The 23,565-nt window shown below is 45.6% G+C and overlaps 1 protein-coding gene across 1 annotated transcript in view; it reads right to left on the reverse strand.

Moving 5' to 3' along the window:
• Positions 1 to 23,565, reverse strand: part of TSPAN7 (tetraspanin 7) — a 131,359-nt gene that overhangs the window by 14,138 nt on the left and 93,656 nt on the right. Inside the window, exons 2-5 of the mRNA XM_019956099.2 lie at positions 9,857 to 10,045; positions 5,587 to 5,661; positions 2,741 to 2,836; positions 674 to 829 (exon numbers count right to left, since the gene is read on the reverse strand). Of these exons, the coding sequence (XP_019811658.1) occupies positions 674 to 829; positions 2,741 to 2,836; positions 5,587 to 5,661; positions 9,857 to 10,045 (516 nt within the window). The remainder of the gene's footprint in view (positions 1 to 673; positions 830 to 2,740; positions 2,837 to 5,586; positions 5,662 to 9,856; positions 10,046 to 23,565) is intronic.

Here is a 23,565-nt window from a genome sequence, read left to right on the forward strand (position 1 = left end):
AGACGGCCCTCACACACAGCTGTGCCATGTCCTCAGAGTGGAATACAGAATTGATTTTCCTTTTTCTCTGACTACCTAAATTTCATTTCCCTCATTTCTACTATGTACCAACTTTCAGATTTCTCTTGGACAGCTTTTTCCTCTCTCTAATTTCTTTAGAAGTCAGGATGTTGACAGTGAGCCGAATTGAAGTCGTTGATTTCTTTTCCTATAGCAGTGACGTCCCTAAAATCAAGCCCCACCCCCCTCCTTGCAGAACCACATGCTGTCTGTCAACTCGACTCCCTCTTTCCGCTGAGGACTGGCACCCAGCTGGGAACAATTTCATGTTTTGAAGGTATATTAAGCAGAAGACAGACACCCAGAAAGAAGAAAGGCAGTGTTCCCTGACATCAGCATCAGGGTTAACAGGAACCACTTGCAAACCCTTCCTAACTATGCCTCAGAGAGTCTCGCTGAGGGACAGGAATGCGAGGCAAGCGGAGGCACAGCTTTCTCCTTCAGAAATGGGGCGCCCAGGGCCTCTCCCTGCCCAGAAAGAACCACAGAGAAAGATTCTTGACTCTCTCCAAGATGACCATTTCTAACCTATTTGTCATCATTTCACAGAGACAAAAAAGCCCTCTGCAGATGTTCACCACTGAGTTCCAAGTGGTCGGGAGGGAGCGAGTACCTTCTGGTTCACTTTAGTGGCGGCAACAGTCAGGTTGTGCAGATCCTGGGGGTTGCAATAGGTGTCATTCATGCAGCAGCTCGAGGGGACGCCATGCTCCAGGAAGTAGGGGCTGGTGCTCCAGTTGGTATAGTTCTGCACGCCACAGCAGCTCAGCTGTTAACAGAGAAAGGGAAAGAATTAAGGGTGGCACATCAAAGGCACTGTGGTCTCCACACTTAGCGCCTTGCAGCTTTTAAAAGAAAAACATGGGCCCAGGCCCTAAGGCGACAGGCACAGCTTTGGTGAGCCAAGATGTGCTAAGGCACTGCTAACAATTCTACTTACTGACCAGCCCATGTGAACTCAGCAAAGGAAGTGAGTTCTAGATGATATGTCGTGTTGGTTTCCTTACCATCTCCACAAAGCCAAAGAGGTGCTCTCTGGCCTGGCTAAGCACCAAAATGAGCTAGCGTGTGACTGGGTGCTGCTAAAGAGACTGATATAGAGATCAACTGAATTGAGATGGTCGATGGGGAGCTGAGACAAAAATCTTTTACAAAGCTCTCCCCAGGATCTGCACTAACAGGTACATAAGTGGTTTAGAGCAGAAAAAGATGCACACGGAGGGAGAGAGCTGGTGTGGGTAAACCACAGCCCGCCAGCCACCTGGTCTTGTAAATCAAGTTTTACTGGGACACAGACGTGCCTATGTGTTACACGTTGTCTGGGGAGGCTTTTGTGCTCCAAAAGCAGAACTGAGTGGCTGTGATGGGCTGCATGGCCTTCAAAGCCTAACATAATTCTTGCTTGACCCTTTACAGCAAAGATGTGCCAACTGCTGACACAGAAGATAGGGAAGCACACGGGGCAAAACATATCATCAGTTGGTGAATCTGGGGAAAAGGTGTTCAGCTGCTTGTACTATCCTTGCAATTTTTCTGGGTAGATTTGAAATCCTACCAAAATAAATAACCAGAAACATAAAAAATAAGAACATCTCTAGGTGATCCTGATGGGCAGTCAGGCTTGAAACAAGCCAGGTTTGTTTCCAGACAAGAAACACCTACTTTCCTCATATCCTCTGTAAAGATCACCATGCAGCCTAAACCATTCACATGCGTGCAAGATCCCCAGTTTCTCTGAGATCTCCCCACCCCCATGCCCACTGTAGCCCTCAAGCCCACGAATGCAGCTCAACTGAATTCTCTGCCCAGCCTCAAGACACCATTTCCAGAAGGCTGGTCTTAGGGAGGCAACTCAAAGTAAGATTGTCCCACACTCACTGCCTACCTCCTTTCCAAGGCTTAAGATGTTTTTTTTTTTTTTTAATTTATTTTTAATTGAAGGATAATTGCTTTACTGATGCTGAAGCTCCAATACTTTGGCCACCTGATGTGAAGAGCTGACTGATTAGAAAAGACCCTGATGCTGGGAAAGATTAAGGGCAGGAGGAGAAGGGACGAGAGAGGATAAGATGTTTGGATGGCATTACTGACTCAATGGACATGAGTTTGGGCAGGCTCTGGGAGTTGGTGATGGACAGGGAGGCTTGGCGTGCTGCAGTCCATGGGGTCGCAACGAGTCAGACACAACTGAGCAACTGAACAACAACAATTGCTTTACAGAATTGTATTGGTTTCTGCCAAACATCAACTTGAATCAGCCATAGGTTTACATATGTCCCCTCCCCTCTTGAACGTCCCTCCCACGTACCATGTTATCACACCCTCTAGGTTACTTCAGACACCCTGTATGAGTTCCCTGAGTCATACAGCAAATTCCCATTGGTTATCTATTTTACATATAGCAATTTTAAGGGCAAACTAGCTCTGCTGTCCTTGGGATGCTCACATCCTTATGCATGAAAAGCAAACCAGACAGGAGTGCTCCTTGACACTAATTACCTGGATTAGTGGACACTGAACAAGTACTGTATGTCTACTCTTGGAAAGGGAAGTGAACCAAGAGGTGGGGAGTGGGGATCAGCCACAAACACTGCCGGTCCAGTGTCACCTGTCACCGGCAGCCCACAAGTCCCCCAACCTCACAGACAGTCACAAGCCCCACCTCCTAGCTGGAACTTACGCTGAGCTGCACGTGGTCCACTGCCCGGCTCCTCTCGTCGTTGCCATTGTAATTCTGCATGGCGTCTGTGTAAGTCCTCAGGAAGGTGTCCTTGATCTAGGGAAGACAATGAGGGATGGGGTTCCAGTCTACTACGGCCCAGGTGGACACAGATTTATACCAATTTACACCCCCAAAATAGCCTCTTCTGAATAAATGTAGGCCAGGGAGGGGATGCCCTGCTTTCTGAGACAGAAGAGCTCAGAAAATTCACCAAGAGGTTTATTAGCTCAGGAGTTTAAACAAATTGTTTCCATTACCCCCAATTCAGAGGAACCCTGCCTAGTTAAATGAGCCACTGAAAGTGGTCAGATTCAGAGGGGCTCTGATGGTTTTTTAGTTATTTTCTTTGAATTGGTTAATGACTATCCTTCTTTCTAAGACTTTTTCTGCCCTTTCTCAGAAGAATGACAAAGAACAAGCCATTGGCGGTACAGGGGTCAAGGGGAGGCAGAAAGACTGATGTTTTGACTCAAATCAGACCCCTGGTCTACCATACAGGAGTGAGGCAAAACCAGCTTCTGCTTACCTGTCTTTACTGAAACAAAAAATAAAGGCTATAAGGACATGGACTTTACTTGTTAATAAATGGTTAACCAAACCCTTTCTCCTCTGTGAACACATTTGACCTTGGGTTAACTTTCATGTTCTGTTTCCCTGGAAACCTACTGAAGGCGGAGCATCAGAGTGTGTTACCAAGCAACGCCGCTTATGGTAAAAAACTGCCCCCTGATTGGTGAAATGACTCAGGCCTGGAGGAGAGCAAATGACAATTATTACCTGGCAGGAAGTTTAGGGCTAAACATGGAGACTCTTCTAACAAGTCATGTTCCTTGCTGAAATACTGGACACTATGCCCGTGGGACAGTTACAAGAGATAAAAAACTCCACAGGGAGTTCCTAAGTCAAGGAGGTAGCCACATCCAGCTGTGTCCTCTTGTTTTATTGCATGTGCATTGTCTCTTAGGCAAGGGCATGTCTACACAGGCTTGAGCCTGGGCCATTTTGAGGACTCCTGATGAAGAAACCACCCACTGCTGCCCTGCCTGCTCATTGTATTTCCTTTACTATACCCTTCGCAGTCAACACTGCCAGGTTGTGACCTATTCTCATCATATGTGTTTGCCTATGCGTTCATCACGTGTATTTCATGTTCATCATATGTGTTTGCCAAACTGAAGCCCACTGCTGGTGGCCAAAGAGTGGTGTTGCAACCCCCAGCCACCCCTTTCCACTGTTTTTTTTTTTTCAGTGAAAAGAGTCTAGGCAGCTGAGGAGGTTCAGGTCCTACATATCAGGAACCATGAGGGGTAAAGCCCTACATGGAACCCAGTCCCAACAGCACTGGGAGGGAGCTGGGCCTGGCATTCACACGGGCACTGGGGGCACCTCTTGGGCTGTCAAGGCTGTGACTTCATCAGGTTTTACTTCAGCTGAGAATAAGAATGGGGGGGTCTAACTTCGGATGCAGCACCCACATGAAATGGGCATCTGAGAGGCCATATCTGGTAAAGGCGAAAGCAGGGCTGTAGGGGAAAGGCACAGACAGTGCCTAAGGAAGGCTCACCAGACTCGGCCAAGCACAAAGGCAGGGCCTGTGAGCAGCTGATGCCAGACTTCAGGAGCCCCAGTAAAATGCCACCTCGCTGTCTTTCTCACCTCCCTCTTGCTATTTCTTTCCATCCTAACACAGGTATAGCTGCTTCTATCTTTACTGTTATCTACAGCAGGGGTCCCCAACCTCTGGGCTGCAGACTGGTGCCTCTGGTCAGATCAGTGGCAGCATGAGATGAGAAATAAACTGCACAATAAGTGTCAGTTTATTAAACTGACACCCCCTTACCCTCGGTCCATGGAAGAATTGTCTTCCAAAAAATCGGTCCTTGGTGCCAAACATGATGGGGACCGCTGGTTTAGAAGGGACAACAATGAATTTGGGGAGGGGGGTTAGAACCAGAATTTATTGTAGCATATACACTTTCCAACCTCTCATCAGTATATACATCTGAAAAGTGATACTGCAGTGGCTACAGATCGTATGAGAGCATCCCATCTCTGCATTAGCATCTCTACATTGTCTAGAGCAGCCTCAACAATGGTACGTGGAAAGATAGCCACACGTGATACAGGACAGCTGGCAGTATCCTTGAAACGAGCAGTTATGATCACAAAACAGGATTCAAAATGATTTTCCACCAGCTGTAGAAGTCTCAAATTTTACATGTAAATGGAAAACAAAGTGCAGCTGTAGGGGTTTTCAATCATGACTGTCTTCTCTCCTTTTCTCCACACCACCAAGCAAAGCCACAGGGCTCCTCACCAATGGGGTGTAGATTTTACCCCGGTGGGCAGTGGGCACCGCACAGGGACTCTGGGGAGCAGGCAGGAGAGCACAGGCTGCTTTGGAGAAATGGAGCACTTTGTCTTTGGCAAACGACTCATCTGGTTTGCCTTTGCCCTCTGAGAATTCCTGATATACAGACACATGCTTGTGCCTCGCTGCAGAGGCTTTTAAGGTATTTAACCTATATGGAAGGTCACTGTTTTAAAACAAGCCAGAGAATCCTTTTATGTCGCAGCTAAATAAAGAAACAGTGAGGGTCAACAAGTAAGGTTTCAGATTTGGCGAAATTTCTGCATGTAGAATTTTCTGGGCACTTCAGCTCACAGTAGGTGGCATTTGGAAACTAGCAAATATCACTGGAGATGCCAGCTAGCCTCTCTGTACCCTTTACACATTCCAAGAGGTTTCAAAAGTCTCCCCCCAGAGACCCTTGAACTGAGTTCTCCACTTGGTGTATACTCACCTCATGACGAAACACGAACCCTGAAATGCCAGCCACGAGCTCAGCCAGAAACACCAAGGACAGAAACATGGCGTACTGCAAGGCAAGTGGACACGGACACCGTCAGACATGGTGGGAGGGAGGACACTGCCTCTTTGGACTAAGTTCCTTCTTGTCAGAGGGAATTAGACAAGTTGTTCTATTCCCTAGGTGGAAAAGTGGGAAAATCCCCTTCTCCAGATGTCCCCACATGACCCTCCACGTTAGCTTGTGTCTATTCAATACATAGAAGCATTTGGGGGCACATGGGCCAAGGACAGTGCATCCAGGGACCAACATCAGGCCTCTCAGGTTGGCTCCAGCAGGAGAAATCTGGAAGGGCTTTTTACAACTAAGTATCCATTACTGTGGCTCAGATAGCAAAGAATCCACCTGCAATGCAGGAGACTTGGGTTCAATCCCTGAGTCAGGAAGATCCCCCAGAGAAGGAAATGGCAACCCACTCCAGTATTCTTGCCTGGAGAATCCCATGGACAGAGGAGCCTGGCGGGCTACAATCAGTGGGGTCATAAAGAGTCAGACATGACTGAGTGACGAACACTTTCACTTTTCTCATCCGCTATTCTTCATGTTAGGCTCCTCAAGGTAGAGTGTGCTGGGGGAGGGGGGCGTGAGCCCTTTATACCACGTTCTTCATCAAGGTCACTTGGAGTCCGCAAGTTGAGAACACTCCCACCACCTGCCCATTGCTGGCAGCTCATTCAGCTTTTAAACTATTTCGATTGCTAGAAAGCCTTCTTCGCCTTGGCCACAGTGGGCCTCCTTGTAACTTCCACTGGTTGGAGTCGGATCTGTCTTCAGGAGACACGAGAACCAGCCCGACTTCTCTTCTATGCTACAGCCCTTTGTGTGAGAACCCAGTCACGGATGGACCCAGCTGCTTCTCTCCCTTCGGGCATCCCCTCCCATTTCCTTAAGCACATCTCCTATGAAGTGGCTTCAAACCCCCTTCTTTTGTCAGAAGGGCCGGAATATGCACAGGCGACATGACATACTTCCTTGCTCCGGCCTGAATGCAGCCCCTGCAGCGATGGGACTCTTACCTCTGTGTTCTGTGGACTCGATAGCCTTTTGAAAAGCAAATCGGCTACGCTACTGACAAATAATGTTTGCAAGCATTGAAAACCCTCACTGCTTCTTATACATTTCATGCTTCTTGTACTTTCCAAGGCGATTGTGTGTATGTGTGTGTGTCTGTGTGTGTGCACGCGCACGTGAGCATGTGTGCCCAAGTTCAGGGATATTACACGGTACTTATGAGACATTAAGGCTTTCCATTTTTGCGACTTTGAAAAGCAGATAAAAGGAAAGAGAATTGATTCCTTTCCTACGAGGCATATGTCTTACAATCTGCTTCTTCTCATCCTGAAATGAAATACACCAGTCCCGAATGTTGGGAATGGTCCTTGGTGATGCCCTGGAATTTGGGTACCCTGCACATGGCCATATTGCTTACTTGTAAAATACACATCTGTGCACAGGATCATAAATTATTTTTTTCTGCTAGGGGCATCTATATTCGGAGGAGGAAATACAGCCTTAAAATGCCAGTCTCTCTGCACGTTGAATGCACAGGCACTACCAAACACACAGTAATGAAATGAAGGCTCCATGTATACAACTTCCTCTCTCAACTTGGCACAATGCACAATTAGAAACACCCTTTACTCTAGGGAGAGTCTCACCCCAGGCCTAGACTCCACGAGACAGTACTGTGAGACAGTAATTGTTAGGAGGCAGGTAGGAGGAAGAACTTTTGACTCTGTGGTCAGAAATCCTCCTGGATTTGAGTCCTGGCCATGTTGTAGAGTAACTGTTAGGCAACAGGCCACCGCTCTGAGCCTCCATAAAGTGAAAACAGTTATTTTTAGTTGTTTTGCAATTAATGAGGTTAAATGAGGACTGTAAAATTCTAGAGAGACAGTTAATCAAGTGACTTCTGTTCTGCTCAGCTAGATCAGCAGTTTCACGTCCCTGGGAGGTTCTTGGCTTCTGGAAGCTTCCAGACAAGAGCTGTTGCTCCTTCAGAAGGCATACTGGGGAGAGCCTGCATTACATTCAGGTGGTAGGGTTCAAGTTTTCTCCAAATGAAAATACTGCAGTACAAACAGTCCTGGCTTTGGAAAGAAGCTTCTCTGGGTTCCAAACCCAGGTCTGTGAACACAAGTTGTGTGAATCTGCACAAGGCTCACACATACCTCCAAGTCTTGATCACATAATATGAAAATACAACCTGCACTTCACGGCGGTGGTGAGGAATAAATAAAATGTAGTACGCCCACAGGACAACACGGAGCGGGGAACAGGAACCAACCAACCCCCAGCCCCAAACTTCTCGACTCCCCAAAAGGCTTGCTTGTCAGTAAGCTCACAAGTGTTAGGAGAAAATGGAAGCGTGGTGTGAAACCACCTTCAGAAGAGGCCAGAGACGACTGTTCCATTGTTGCATGCCCTCTTCTGCTTCAGTCATAGTCTTTAGGTTGGAAGAAACCTTGGTGATTTAGTCCCATAGTGTTCTTTCATAAATGGGGACAGAGGCCCAAAGAGGTTACATCTTTGCCGTCAAGACTTAAGCCAGTTATTGTCAGGGCCTGTCAAGGTCTCCAAGTCTCTTCCCTTCTTGTCTGGACAGGTGGATCTGCAGAGGTCTCTGCCTCTGGAGTTAATTCTCCCCTTGTTAATCGCTGTACCCAGGAAAAGGGTCTCAGCCCTGGCTGTGCAATAGTACCGCCTGGAGAGCTTTCAGAAAATACGTGGCCAGACCCTCACCACCATAGATTCTGGTTCCATTGGCTGGGGGTGGGTCCCTGGCAGAGCTGCCCAGGTGACTTAGACATGGATCAAAGTTGAAGACTACCAACCCTAGACCAAAGGAAACACTAGTGCCTGCAAGAAGTGAAGGCTGACTCAGGGTCCTAGTGAGGCAAAAGCAGCAGAAGTGCCTCAGTATGGTCTCACTACGGCTTTTCCACCAACCTGGAGGACCAGTGGTGGCCAGGGTATCAGCTTCCCACATGGTCTGCAGGGCAGAAAGTGGCCAAATCAAGCACGAGCTCCATGAAGCTGTCAATAAAGAGACCGGGAAGATGGGTCCTTTGGAGTGAATCATCTTCACACCCATATCTGTCACTAGACGGTATTAAGGGTTACTACAATCTAGGGCTAAACAAGAAAGGACAGGCGACACAGCACTCACGGAATCTCCACTCTCCCCTTTCAGAGAACAAGAAGTCTGAGAGAAATCCTTTTAAATAAAGTTGTCTTTTGAGGAGAGCCCCTTGCAGCCTTTTATCTATGAAAAGTATTGAAAGTGTTAGTCACTCAGATGTGTCCAACTCTGCAATCCCATGGACTGTAGCCCACCAGGCTCCTCTGTCCATGGGATTTTCCAGGCAAGAATACTGGAGTGGGTTGCCATGCTCTCCTCCAGGGGATCTTCCCAACCCAGGGACTGAATCTGGGTCTCCTACATTGCAGGCAGACTCTTCACCATTGGAGCCACCAGGAAATCACTTTTATCTATGAAAATGTTCCACATTAATGGGCAAGAGAGTAGAGAATTAGGCAACTGGTCTACCAAAAAGTTGAGACTTGCAGTAACCATCTTTCAACAGCCTGCCTTACTCTTTGGGAAACATCACTGCTGTGTTTGTCCTATTACCAGGTCCGGGTAGCCAATACTTGGTCCCATATCAACCCTCTACTGAGTGGGGAAGCTCTGGCTTAGTTCAGCTCCCACCACATGGAGCCAGGGGATGCAGATGTAGAGGAGAGCATGCCCGTGCATCCAAGCACGGCCAAGCTCAAGGAGGCAGAAAAGTATTTCTCCACTGGGAACTTGGGCATGAAAGGATGCTTATGTTCAAGATACTGCCTCACCCACCAAGGCTGCATATCACATGCTTCAAGAGATTTCTAAGACTGAATTCAAAACTAGAACAGGGCATCTTGCTATAAATGGCTATAAACGGCTTATTGGAACTGCTGGCCACTGCTCTGTCATCATCTACCTCGAGGGACCAGGACTGGATTTTTTGTGCCAGGCTGTGTCTGGGCTTGTCTGTCCCTCTAGGGGACTAAAGGGTAGGTTAGGTAAGAGTCTGAACTAAAATTAGAGTCAATGAATATCAAGGTCTCGTCTGTGGCTTCAAGAAGGGCCACTTCGCTTTCATGTGATTTGCATTTTTACAAAACAGAATCTGGAAGCAGTATTCCACTGTGACCTACTCACCAGTTTCAGCATCCATGGGCTACCACGGCATGTGGCAAAGCATCCAAACAGGCCAAACACGACGATGGTGGTGCCAGTGCCGATGAGCACATAGGGAGCGTTTGTGGAGTTCTCGGCGATAAGGGAGATGTAGGTGCCCAGAGTAAGTTTGCCCCAGACTCCAACGGCCAGCAGGATCACCCCAGTGATCTGAAAAGGGCAGGAGGGAGAAGGGACAGTAAGACTGCTGTTGAGAGACATGAGAATCGACACCGAGCAACGTGGCCAGAATCTGCAGACTCCAGTTTCCGGGGAACAAGCAGACACTTGCTGTAGGAGTCCCTGAAGCACTGGGAAAGGCCAGAGCCCATGAGCCAAAGCCATTATACAGGAAAGACACTTTGATTGTGTCCCTTATACAATCCCATAGGCAGGTACCATGTTAACTGGAAGTCAAGCCAACATTCAAGAACTTAAAAAAAAAAAAAGCTGCTTAACACATTATTGGACTTCCCTGGTAACTCAGTGGTAAAGAATCCTCTTGCCAGTGCAGGTGGTGTGTGTTCAATCCCTGGGTTGGGAAGATCCCCTAGAGGAGGAAATGGCAACCCACTCCAGTATTCTTGCCTGGGAAATCCTAAGAAAAGAGGAGCCTGGTGGACTACAGTACATGGGGTTGCAAAGAGTTGGACACAACTGAGTGACTGAAAAACAACAACACATTATTGATGCCACAGGCGTTATCTTCTATAAAAATCTCTTGGTCAGGCCAATGATGTGTTTAAAAGTACATCCTAATACAGGTCTGAGCACCTTCCCAGGTCTGGTCTGAGAGCTGCTGCTCGACACAGAGCTGGGCACGACTGCAGTAAGAACATCAGCTGACCTTGATGGCACATGTATTTATGGAATATTTTAAGGATATCCTGCATGATGTTTTCAAGAACAAAGTGATCTTCTTTGACTATCATGACAAAAATCTCTACAGAAGCAAAATACTGAAAGTATTTTTTAATCCCTATTGATGTGCTGCCTTATTTGTGATACTTCATTCACTATAAAACAACAGAAGAATCTGAATAGTTCCTGGAGTTAGCTATAACACGATTTGTCAAATTGCTCTGATTGGCCCAAAGGAAATCCCCACAGTGTACTAAACCACAGAACCGTCCATCAGTCGGGCCCTTACTTCAGGGCACAGACTTGGGGCTGTGCACCATGTCTGACTCTCCAATCCCTGCAGGTCACGCACCCTGGCAGCCTTAGCTACTGAAGCCAGCTGCTGACTTTGTGTCTCCAGCTTCCCAGTCCATCTCTCCCTCAGTTTACCAACAGCTGAGCAGCTCATTTGAACGGACATCCCTCCAACTGCCACCACTTCTGACATCTTATAAGGCTTGAAAAGAGGCCTGAGTGTCCACGGTAGCCCTTCTGCACCTTCTCCTACCCTATCCCCTGATGACCCACACCAAGTGCTCCCCAGGAGATGCAGCTTTGATCCCTGGGTTGGGACTGAAGGAGGGCATGGAAACATACAGATTCTTCACTTTACTAAATCTATTACCACTTGTCAAGTGAGGAGAAAATAATAAAAAGAATGAACTAATGGATGGAAGTCGAGATGATTATATGGAGTGAAGTAAGTCGGATAGAGAAATCTGCCTGCAATGCAGGAGACCTGCGTTCGATCCCCAGGTCAGGAAGATCCCCTGGAGAAGGAAATGGCAACCCACTCCAGTATTCTTGCCTGGAGAATCCCATGGACAGAGGAGCCTGATGGGCTATAGTCCATGGGGTCGCAAAGAGTCGGACATGACTGAAATGACTTAGCAGGCAAGCGAGCACAGATAGGTAGATAGATAAACAGATAAATATAGAGTGAGGAGGCAAGATAAGAAACTGAAGAAAATCTGTATGAAACAAATCAATACCAGCCTCTCCAAGGTTTCCCCTGTCAATTAACATACCGTTCCTTAACGTCTGTAAGTGAACACAGGCTACACGAGGAATCAAATACCTAGACCAGTGGATCTCCAGGACTTTCTCTCTTGACACTTCCTTCTGTAGTTTAGAGCCATCAAGCTCCACCATCAGATTGTCTCTCTGTGCAGGAAAAAGAACAGACCCTCCACCTTTCCCCATATCAGCTAACAGGGGGCTCCAGCAGTTTGGGGAACGGGATCAGTGGAAATAACAGGAGCTTGGTGAATCTCCCCTACTCCTACTTTGGAGAACCATCACCGTGAAAGACAGACATAAAATCTTTTAAGTAGAAAAAGGTCAAGGAATTTGTGCTAATTTTATAAGGTGAAGGAATGTGATACAATTTTGAGGAGAAAGTGTTTGACTAATATTTGGGAGAAAGCGGCCCAACGGAGGTCTACCGCCTTTGAAAAGTCAAAAGAGGGACGGCCTTAGTGAGTTAGGAAAACCAAGCACACATTTGTTGTCAAGAGTTTCAAGTCCTCTACTGACACCTGGTGGTTGCTAAAGAAAGTACCTCCCTTGAACACCTTTTCTGCCACTCTAATCCAAAGGGAAACAATGCTTTTCGTCCACTAGAATCAAAATAGAAGATTCAACTCTACTCCTTAGGGTAAGATTGCAGTGAACAGTAGGTAGTAAGGACAGTACCATCTTTTATTACTCAACGCTTAGCACAGTGCCAGACTCAGAATAAATGCTTAATATTCATTGACAAACACATTTCATTTTTCTGCGTCTTAGACCTCTACTTTATAAAAGAGTCTTTCACATGCCAAACAGTTACAAAACTTTTCCATCAAGTAAATACTGAGAGGTAACTTAAAATGAAACTAAAGAGAATCTTTCTCCCCTAATTCCCTCTTTGGCATTAACTGACTAAAGATGTAAATATTAATAATGTAAGTGTAATGAACAAAACAAAAAATCCCATTAAATTAGGCATTGTTTAGACTGAATGAATATGTCTCATCCAGACACCTGTGATTTCATATGACTGCCCCCAAAGATTTAGTTACCCTTCATACATACACTGAATAGCTGTATTCTATATACTATTATTGCCGGTTATTATTGGAACATGATGGCTTTAATGCAAGTGTATACTTCTCACCAAGTATAAGAGTTTGATATTATCTTTTACTTCTGTGGCCAGTGATTTCATGAAGTTCATTTAATAACCTAACAAAGATTATATGCAGTATGTCAAAGTTAACACAAATCCTGATTTTAAGGCAAACAGTATTAACATTTTTATTCCTTTTCTTTCAAAAAATAATTTCTGCAAATGCAGCCATTGCTTTGAGTATAAAATGTCTCCTCATATAATATCAACTTGTTAGAATGTTCATATAACGTAAATTATACAAATAATCTGCTTTTTAATTTTTTGGCAAAAGGACTATTTTTGCAGACCTCCAAGTGTACCTCTTAAAGACTGCCACTGGGCACAAACAAACACAACAGTGTTAAGAAGAAAGAAGAAGAGCAGCAGCAGACAAGGGAGGAAAGGGGTCAGGTCGAAATGGGCCCTGAAGTGAGTAAAACTGTATTTGCTAGAAATAGTGGTGGTGGACTTGGGATGAGCCTTGGAAGAAATCGCCAGGTAGTTGAAGGGAAAAAAACACAAGCAAAGGGCTAACGAGGCAATGTGCGTGCGTGTGTGTGTGTGTGCGCGCGCGTGTGCATATGTGCGTGTTCAGTCATGTCCGACTCTTTGCGGCCCCTTGGACTGTAGCCTGTTAGGTGCCTCTGTCCATGGGATTTCCCAGGCAAGAATACTGGAGTGGGCTTCCATTTCCTTCTTCATGGGATCTTCCTGATCCAGGGATTGAACTTGTGTCTCCTGCATTGGCAGGTAGATTCTTTACCGCTGCACCGCCTGGGAAGCCCCATAATTAGCAAACAAGCACTTACTTACGTCTTTCCTACTATAATAATGCTTCTTAGCAAGAAAAAGAAACATACTATAGGATTTTCTTTCTTTCATTTCTTTTTTTTTGACCATACCACAGGGCATGTGGGATCTTATTCCCCGACCAAGGATTGAACCTGCGCCCTCTGCATTGAAGCGTGGCATCTTCACCACTGCACCACCAGGGAAGTCCCCGGATGTTCTTTCCTTGGATCCTGCTAACACACACAGCAACTCTCACCCCTACATGTGCCTTGATGAGCACCCACAGAGTGCAAAGTAAAGAACAGGTTCTCTTGACCTGTCTTATGCACTGGGCTACAGTGAATAAGTGGGTTCAAAGCTCACCAATGCAATTTTGAGTCTCAGCTCTTAAGAGACCTTAAATTCTGAAATCAAGCAGCATGTCACTGACTTGGCTTTCTCATGGAAGTTTTGCTTCCTTCTCAGAAGAATCAATTTGTAAGAAGCCAATAGCGCAGCCAAAGAGGGGACAGATTAGAGCCAAAACCACGCTGAACAGTCTGGTGAAGGCCCTGCCACCTTCCACGCTCCTGCATTGACCACAAACAACGAGGGCAGGCCTGGTGCCCACCAGCAGCAGCCAGGCTGAATCTTGGTCTTTTTTAACTCCCAGCATCTCATGGTGGCTCAATATTTTCTGCATGCCTGCAACACAGCTCAAAATGTATGGGGGGCGGAGCACCTCCTGCTACTACTAATTTAGGCTTGGTGAGGAGACTGAGAAAACTGTAATGGTAGCATCAGAGATCAGAGCTAGAAAAGGTTTGGTGTGATCACATTACTTGAAAATTATACTGAAAGAAAACCATAGATGGATTTGTTACTGTACCAAGAGGTGTCTGAAATGCTCTGGAAGAGACTTCCTGAGGTTTATGTTCATCTCGAAGTGGATACAGAGGGGGAACGGGTAGCAGTGAGGAATGAGCCCCCTTGCTTCTGACAGATCAGCACTGTGAACACTGGGGAGTCTCCTCACAGCATCCTCATCCTCGGAGAGTGGCCAGGGACACAGCAGTGCCATCCATTTCACACACCCAGAGGTGTTTTTTTTAAATTGTTTTATTCTTAAAGTTTTTATTGGGGCATAGCTGATTTACAATAATGTGTTAATTTCAGGTGTACAATGAAGTGAGTCTCTTCTACATATATCTACTCTTTTTTTAGCTTCTTTTCCTATATAGGTCATTACAGAATATTGAGTAGAGTTCTCTGTGCTATACAGTAGGTCCTTATTATCTATTTTTTATATAGGATTGCATATGTCAATCCCAATTTATATGCCCACATGTGTATGATCTCCCAATTTATCTCTCCTCTACCCTTACCCACCCCCAGTAACTATAAGTTTATTTTCTGCATCTGTGACTCTATTCCTGTTTTTTTGATAAGTTCATTTGTACTCTTTTATTAGATTCCACATGTAAGTGATATCATACATTTGTCTTCCTCTGTCTGACCGACTTCACTCAGTATGACCATCTCTAGGTCCATCCGTGTTGCTGCAAATGGCATTATTTTGTTCTTTTTATGGCTGAGTAGTATTCCATTGCATATATATACCACATCTTCTTTATTAAGAGGCTTTTTCTTGAGCCTACTCCCTTTCTGCATGCAGACCACAGACCTCCTGATTAAACTGTAGCCACTCCTCTTGTGCCCGTGAAAGGTTGTGCTAGGTTTGGGTTTGACAGAGTAAACCCACATATTTTCTTTTTCTTTAACTATACAATACACTAAATAGGAGTTTGTGGCATCATTAGGATAATATGAAGATGCTCACGTAGAAGGTGAGGCTCATGAGCCATGTATTATGAAATTAAGGGGAAAAAGATAACAGAAAATTGAACACAAGCTATCTAGAAGACGCACCCTTCCCTAAGAAGCTATATGGGGTAGAAAACACAGGATCTAAAACTAATGGAAATGAACAGGCAGAAGAAACTGTGGGCAGAAATCTCAGCTAGGGAGCCATTTTAAGTGAAAGCCACAATTCAATTATCCCAGAGGTTTATAGGTTAATTCACTCTACACGACACCCAGATATGGGGAAATGTTCTTCCCCCATTCCAGATGATTCTGTAACTCAGGAAAAAATGCCTGACACACAAACTCCATATATATCATCAATAATGCAAACCCAGGTCCTTGGAAGTTAGAGTTTAAAAGGAAAAGTATCCAACCAACCCTTCTTTCAGTTCATTCTTATGTGTGTGTGTGTGTGTGTGCTGAGAGGACGGCGGGGGAGAACAAGTCTTTGCAGTTTGCTGACCTGGTTTCAGAAAGATGGATAAAGCAATCAGAAAGACAGAGAAGCCAGCAGCTTCCACCCATGAGCTGATGGAAGTTTACTTCTTAAGTGTGAAGAAGTAACAGTGTGAAGCTCTCATATTTACAACTTAAGCTATTATTATGAGTTATTTGTGTAAATGTTTAATATGTTCAAATAGCCTAAGGACCAGGATTTATTGGGGTTTTTCAGTGGGCTTGAGGACTCACATCAGATGAGCAGCAGAAAGAGATTCAACATATTTAAAAGGCAGGTGAATGCAAGAGCTCTAGACTTGGGGTTATAATACTAGCACTTCAGAGGCAGTTTTGTCACTAATAAGCCGTGTGACTTTGGGCAGATTGCCTAACCTTTCTGGGCCTCAGTTCCCCCTTCAGTAAGATCAGGAGGTGGGAAAACCTGATTGCCGGGGCTTCCTCCAACAACTACACTCTGATACAACAAGTCCGAATCTCAAACTTGACATGCCTATTCTCTCTGAAATGCATTTTTACATGTGCCACTGGGCAAATAAGCACCAGGAAGTTTATTAGTTCCTCCCTGTGACTGACAAACCATCAGTTGTGGGGACAGGAAGGTCAACTCATTTCTGGATTCAAGGCCAGTCGACTGTTCTGCCAGCTTTCCAAGGTGACAAGTGCTTGCTGGGAAAGAGAAAGAGGGTCATGCACTGTAGTTATACCCAGACATCCAAGAATGCGTAAGGTCACCAGCATATCAACAAGCTTTACTTTTTATATGAAGATGACACTGTCATCTTAAGAGCAATAAGATATATGCATTGTGCTATTTAGGAGCCTGGTGGGCTAAGTCCACGGGGTCACACGGACTTAGTGACCAAACAACAATTTCTTTCTAGGCAAGTATATTAGCCAATTCAACCCTTTTGATCTGTCACTTTTACGTTTATATGTGCATGGGTGAATGTGTATATGTACAGAAGAGGAAAAACGTTCCATGGCAGGGAGGTTAGTGGTATCATTAAAAAGATTTAGGGAAGTTGTGAAGGGGAAGATAGACAACTGAGATGCTCTTAAATGCTGACTTGTTAAGACTGAGTTTGAAAATCAACAGGGAACCTGAAGACCATATGGTCCAGGTCCTGTTTTTTGTGGCATTTGAGGTGACCCAAAGCCATGCGGTAACAGGTTCAGGAGGCAGCTGTGGATGTGGGACTGGAGCTCGGGAGGGAGTCCGAGATGCAGGTGAGGGCTGAGGCTGGAAGTGACAGTGAGGGAGGGGTGTATCTCCGGAAGTGGAAGCAGACCACACTGGTCAATAGCTTTTACCAGGGGCTGGTGTGGCTGGGCTTTGTGCTCAGCCCGGGGGAGTCCAGCTGGGGACTGGCTCATGCAGCTGGCTGGCTGGAGACTGAACCCTCTCTCTAATGTCCTAGAGACCCAGAAAGTAGTGGAAATGGATCAATAGGGTCACAGTGATTTCTGAATTAAAAACTGGGTCTGAACACATTAGAGACACCTGAAATAGGCCTATTACAGAAAATCAGGGCTCTGCTGCTGCTCAAATCATAATAAAGACCACTTTATCAAAATACAGCCTTTTACTAGCTGAAAAACTCACCCCCTTCGAATGCAGCCCAAGCAGTTCCACCTGATACTTACTTCCACTATTCAACAAAGGGTCATGGGAAATTTGCAAACATGTTATTAGGGACTCTGTATATCCCATTAGGAAATGATAAAGAATGGCAGTCCTGAATTGGTTTCACATTTCCTGGATATTATTCTAAAAGATTCTGGACTTTAGATCTCCACCCTCTTAAACAAATCTCTTAAGAAAGGCCCCAGAATAAAAAAGAAAATCCTCCATGTTTATTAGCACACTGAGAAACATTCCATTATATCAGGCAGCTTTTTCTGAGCCTCTTGGCGTGGCTTTTTATTGGTAAGTATTACTGTTTCTGCAAATGTTTAAAACAAACTGAGGGGGTTTTTATTTACACTAATAGGAAGCATCTTACTCTGACTTCCAGTCGCCAGGAGCATGTGAAAAGAAGTGAGCAAACCAGAGGTTAAGACTGTCTGGATGTAGTTCACACCTCTGGTTTTGCCGATGACTCAGATATTTAAATAGATGGCATATAGGTGAATGCCTGTTAAGAATGGGGGCCGGCACTTACAAGATTTAGAAATCAGGATCAGCTGCAGTGGCTAAAATGACAGAAGCTCAATGTTGGGGGGACTCCCTTTATGCCATGCCTCCTACATGGAACCCCCAAGTTGATGTCACTCATATTTAAAATCTGCTGGGCCAGTTCACACACAGAAAGGCAGGGGAGTGGCAGGAGTCCCAAACCTTAGCCTCCTTAGCAAGGGCCAACCAACCAAAGGAAGAGCTGTGGGGAGACACCACGTCCCTTTATCAGTGCTCTGAAAATAGGGATCAAATTGCACGCTAATAAGAAAAGATATTTTAAAAGAAGTTCACATCAGGGTAAGTGTATAAACAAGAGCTGCTGCTGCTGCTGCTGCTGAGTCACTTCAGTCGTGTCCAACTCGGTGCGACCCCATAGACGGCAGCCCACCAGGCTCCCCCGTCCCTGGCAAGCTATAAGTCTATTATTGATGTGTGTTGACAGACAATTGGTGCTGACCACGCATTTATCTTGTATTATTGTATTGTCCTGTATTGCCTTGTATCTTGTTGTATTGCCCTGTATTGTTAAGTGTCTGTCCATCAAGATTCAAAGAGACTTATGGGAGGAAATAAGGTCTGTTACCTCCTTTGTCTCCATCAAAGCCTCACCCACATCCTGCGCCTGAACTGATCTTCCGAGACAACAGGTTAATCAGACATTCTGTCCCAAGGCCTTGGGAGTCACTGCATGGGAATGAAGCCAGTTAAACTAGTCCTAACAATGATTCCTTAAACATGACCCAGAATGCCAATCTGTGACCCAAGAGCACACGTCTCTCTCGGATTATGTTGTTGAGCAGATTTAGCTTCCTGGGAGTTCCATTTGTTTTTTTTTTTTTTTTCCAAAAGTGAAAACATTATTTGCACAATTTCTATATGGGATCATCATCTTTCAAACATCTACACCTATCCATGTGCCTTATACATACAGGTAAAAAGGAAATGAAACTGGCAGTCAGTGAAGAAATCCCTGAAAGCCTGTGCTCTAAGTGTTGATGGGGGTGGAGGTGGTGGGGTGTTAGAGGGAACTCATGCCTCTTTGCAGGTGAAATTGGATAAGACATCATGCCAGAGGACCTAGTATTAAATGAGTAAAAACATCATCTGTGGGAGAAATGTGTGTGTGGTATTCAATAACAAGATTCTTACATCAATGATGAGATGGTGTTGTCCTTTTAGTGGTCCTAACTCCCTCCTGAGATGATTTATGGGGGAAGAAAAAACCCACTTCTATTAGTGATGTAAGTAATTTTCAACATCAAATATCTACACTGCACACACCAAATAAGACACACAGAGAGGGGGCTTCCAATGGTGATCCAGTGACTAAAACTCCACACTCCCAACACAGTGGGCTGGGGTTCGATCCCTGGCCAGGTAACTAAGTGCTGTATGCTGCAACCAAGAGTTCACATGCTGCAACGAAGACACAGGCAACCAAATAAATAAATAGTTTTTAAAAATACACACAGGAAAACTTCAGAAGTGGAGCAGAATATTGTGGGGGAGAGGAATTAACCTCAGTCATCTCAGAAAAGTACAAAGAAGACACTTTGCCATCTCCAGCAGTATTACTTAGGCTAAGCCACCATCTCCTCTGTCTCTCCTAGCCTCCAGCTTTGCCCCCATGCTGTCTTTTCAACCCAGTCGGGGTGATCTGTTCAAACCGAAGTCCTTTACTCAAAACTCCTCCCCTTCCAATTAAAAATAATTTTTTTAAAAATTCAACAACAAAAACATTCTTCTACACATTCCAGGTTTCAGAACAAAAGCCAATGTTCTCAGCCTAGCCTGCAAGGCCCTACTTGACCTGCACCCCTTGATACTCCTCTGACAGGACCTCCACTGGCTCCCCCGTGCTTACCACACTTCAGCTCCACAAGCCTCTTTGCGGCCCCCACCACTCCTGACCTGGTTCCTGCCTCTGAGACTTTGAACTTGCTCCTCCCTCTGCCTGGACTTCCAAGATCTCTCATTCAAGTCTCTGCTCCTCGTGGGCCCTCTTAAAGCGAGGACCTTGGCCTTCCAGCATTCCTCATTTCCTCCTTTCCCTGCTTTATTTTTCTCCACTGTACTTATCTCCTTTGAACACTGCTGAATTTACTCTTTTTTTTTTTTTGGTCACACGGCATGGCATGCGGGATCTTAGTTCCCCAATCAGGAATCAAACCCACACCCCCTGCAGTGGAAGTGTGGAGTCTTAACCACCGGACCTCCAGGGAAGTCCCTTAATTTACTTTCTTAGTCTGTCTCCCAAAAATGAATGCAAGCTCTGTGAGGGCTGGGAATTGGGCCCTGTTTTATTCATGTAGCTCCAGAGCCAAAACAAATGTCCACTCATAATAGGTGCTCAGTAAATAGTTGTTAAGTGATTGAATATAAGATGACAGGCAGGTGAGCAAGGGGGAGCTTTGGAGGCCATGAGATGGGTCGACACTAAGGAAGCCACGTGGTGGACTTGACTCTTACAAGGCCCGGGCAGTTGCCCTGAGATACAATTCAAGTCTTTGGCCCATTGGCTTCTTATCCAGCACATCGCTTCATCCGTGTCTGCTTTTGACCACAAGGGGGACTAAGTGAGAAAGCACAGTCCCACCTAAATCCATCACCACTAATGGAAACATAAATCAAAGCCCAGCATCCTGTAACTCCATGACTATAATTGATGATTGGGAGTTGAGAGAATAAGCAGTGCTTATATCAGCAAGATTTCTCTTTAAAAAAAAAAAAAAAATGTACTACAGCAGGGGGTGGGGGAGACAAGCGCTTACTATGTGCTGGGCATGGGCACGAGGCTAAGTGCTTTAATGCTTTATCTAGCTCAATCCTCCTAATAACTCTATGAAACTAGCCTGAGGTGGTCACTGCCAAGTGGCAGAATAGGTACTCACAGTCCTGGCCCTCAACCATTGCCTTCCCTGCACGTCCTCTTAAGCGGCCTGCTTAAGTTTCTTTCTCCCAAACTCTCCACACTTAACAAAGAAAAGCTCACAAGCCAGTATCCTGCATCCTGGCACAGAGGCCAGGTTGGATTCTCAACCCTGAGAATTTGGCTGCCACAATTAAAAACTCAAATCCGCAGGCTGGTTTCCAATTTATTTATCTAAAAAATGCTGTCCATTATTTCTCCCATTTCAAGCAGGAAAAGCTAGAGAAATGGAAACATGTTCTGTTCCAGCTACAGCTTGATACTTTAAAAAACAGGAGTTGGGGGGGAAACAGATGTGTAGATGGGAATGAACCAGAAAGGTTAACAATCACAAACGGCAGATACAAATCTACATACTGACCAATCTGAAGAATCAGTAAAGCTTGACATGCAAACAGAGAACCATAGCATGTTCTGGGGAAAGTTAAGGTACTTTTGGGTTTGGGTTTTCCCCCAGAGAAGAGGAATGAGAGACCATGGCTGAGACACACATGAGGAGAACCACTCTGGAGCTGTGGAGTCATCTAATTTTCAAAGCAGACGTGACCCAAAGTGATGGGCTGAGTCACCAGCTGAGGTAGCGGTATGGTATCTGACTGCCCTACAGCCCAGAAGGGAGATGCGATCAGTCCTTCACGAACTAAGGGCAAAGTCCAGAAATACACTTAACTGGGTGTACAGGCCTGTGATGAATGGCATTTGCTGAGTAGGTGGTGCAGTGGTAGAAAATCTACCTGCTAATGCAGGAAACACAGGAGGCATGGGTTTGATCCCTGGGTGGGGAAGATCCCCTGGAGGAGGAGATGGCAACCCATTCAAATCTTCTTGCCTGGGAAATCCCATGGACAGAGGAGCCTGGCGGGCTACAGTCCATGGGGTCGCAAAGAGTCGGACAGGACTGAGCACGCACACACTGTGCTCTCTATATAGGGTTATCACATTTACTATTCATCTGTCTTGCAGATAAAAAGCAGGCTGTGAAAACTGAGGCTCTGAAAGGTTCAGCAATGTGCTCAAAGCCACAAAGCTAAGTGGTACAGGCCTGAGTTAAATTCATCTCTGTCCTACCTCAAGGCAGTTTCCCAACCATCACCATCTCTGCCTCCTGTGTGGGCCACCTTCTAGAGCAGGGGTCCTCTTGGCCCAATATTACCCAGTCCTCGGTCCTCCCCTCTAGGTGGGTGAGTGATGGAAAGAGAAGCCTGTTTTTCTTTACACTGCCCCAGTGCACCTTAAGAGGGCATGATGAGAAAACCAGCTTTCTGAATCAATTTCCATGAGCTCTTTACGCAATTTCTAATGTTCAACGTGCAGGAAATATGGGGAAGGGCAGGGATGGGAAGAGATGGAACTTACAGACTGCCCCTGGGAGCAATGGTCTTCCCTTTCTCCTTTCTTAGGGCCTGGGCCTCCCTCCCCTAAGCCCCTACTGGGCGTGTTCCAATGGATGAATGGGGTTGCATTCCAGATTACTGATACACTACTTGTGTGCAACTCAGAATGCATTTTCTGTTGGAAACTGTATTAGACCTTGTGCCTGTGTTTGTAGGTCAGTCCTCAAAGGTCTCTATTTAAGCCAGTAATGGTGAAAGTTAGAGGGAAACAGACTGTTGTCTCCACACAAGGAAGTCCTACGGATGGGAAGCTAGCAGCAAATGCAGATTGCCTGAAAAGTCATTCTGAGCCTGCCTAGTGCCCTGGAAGCCTTGTGCTTTTCCTGGCTGATTACCTCCCTAGATTTTCATACATGAATGAACAGTACCTGCAGCAACACAGGAACCAGGGCAACCACTTTCCCAGACTCCAAGCAACCTTTCTTTCCTTCCTTCCTTTTTTTTTTTTTTTTAAAAAGAAGTCTTTTTTTGTGTGTGGACCTTCCCTCCCGCCCCCCCCCCCCCACCCCTGCCCCATGTTAGTTCTAGAAGATCCTGTAGGTCTTCACAGAACTGTTCAACTTCAGCTTCTTCAGCATTAGTGGTTGGGGCAGGGACTTGGATTTATTGTGATGTTGAATGGTTTGCTTTGGAAATGAACTGAGATCATCCCAACCATTTTTAAAGTCTTTATTGAATTGGTTACAATATTGCTTCTGTTTAATGTTTTGGTTTCTTGGCCGTGAGGTATGTGGGATCTCAGTTCCCCAATCAGGGATCGAACCCTCACCCCCAGCATTGGAAGGTGAAGTCTTAACCACTGGACCACCAGGGAAGTCCCACAACATTTCCTTTGATCTGCAAGCATAAATGCTAGGCCACATACTTCTGTCACATGAAGAGTAAGAGCAATACCTGCTCAGTGAAATGACATCACAACTAACATGAGCTGTGTTCTTTAAAAAGGGGAAATTGCACTTAAAGGAAGGTTTGCTCGATTATTCTAATCCCGCCATCTTCCCCAGGCAAATAGGCGCACACTCCACAATTTCTCAGCCAGGC

This window comes from Bos indicus, chromosome X (assembly GCF_029378745.1).
Source record: "Bos indicus isolate NIAB-ARS_2022 breed Sahiwal x Tharparkar chromosome X, NIAB-ARS_B.indTharparkar_mat_pri_1.0, whole genome shotgun sequence".
In the NCBI taxonomy this organism is placed as follows: Eukaryota; Metazoa; Chordata; class Mammalia; order Artiodactyla; family Bovidae; genus Bos; species Bos indicus.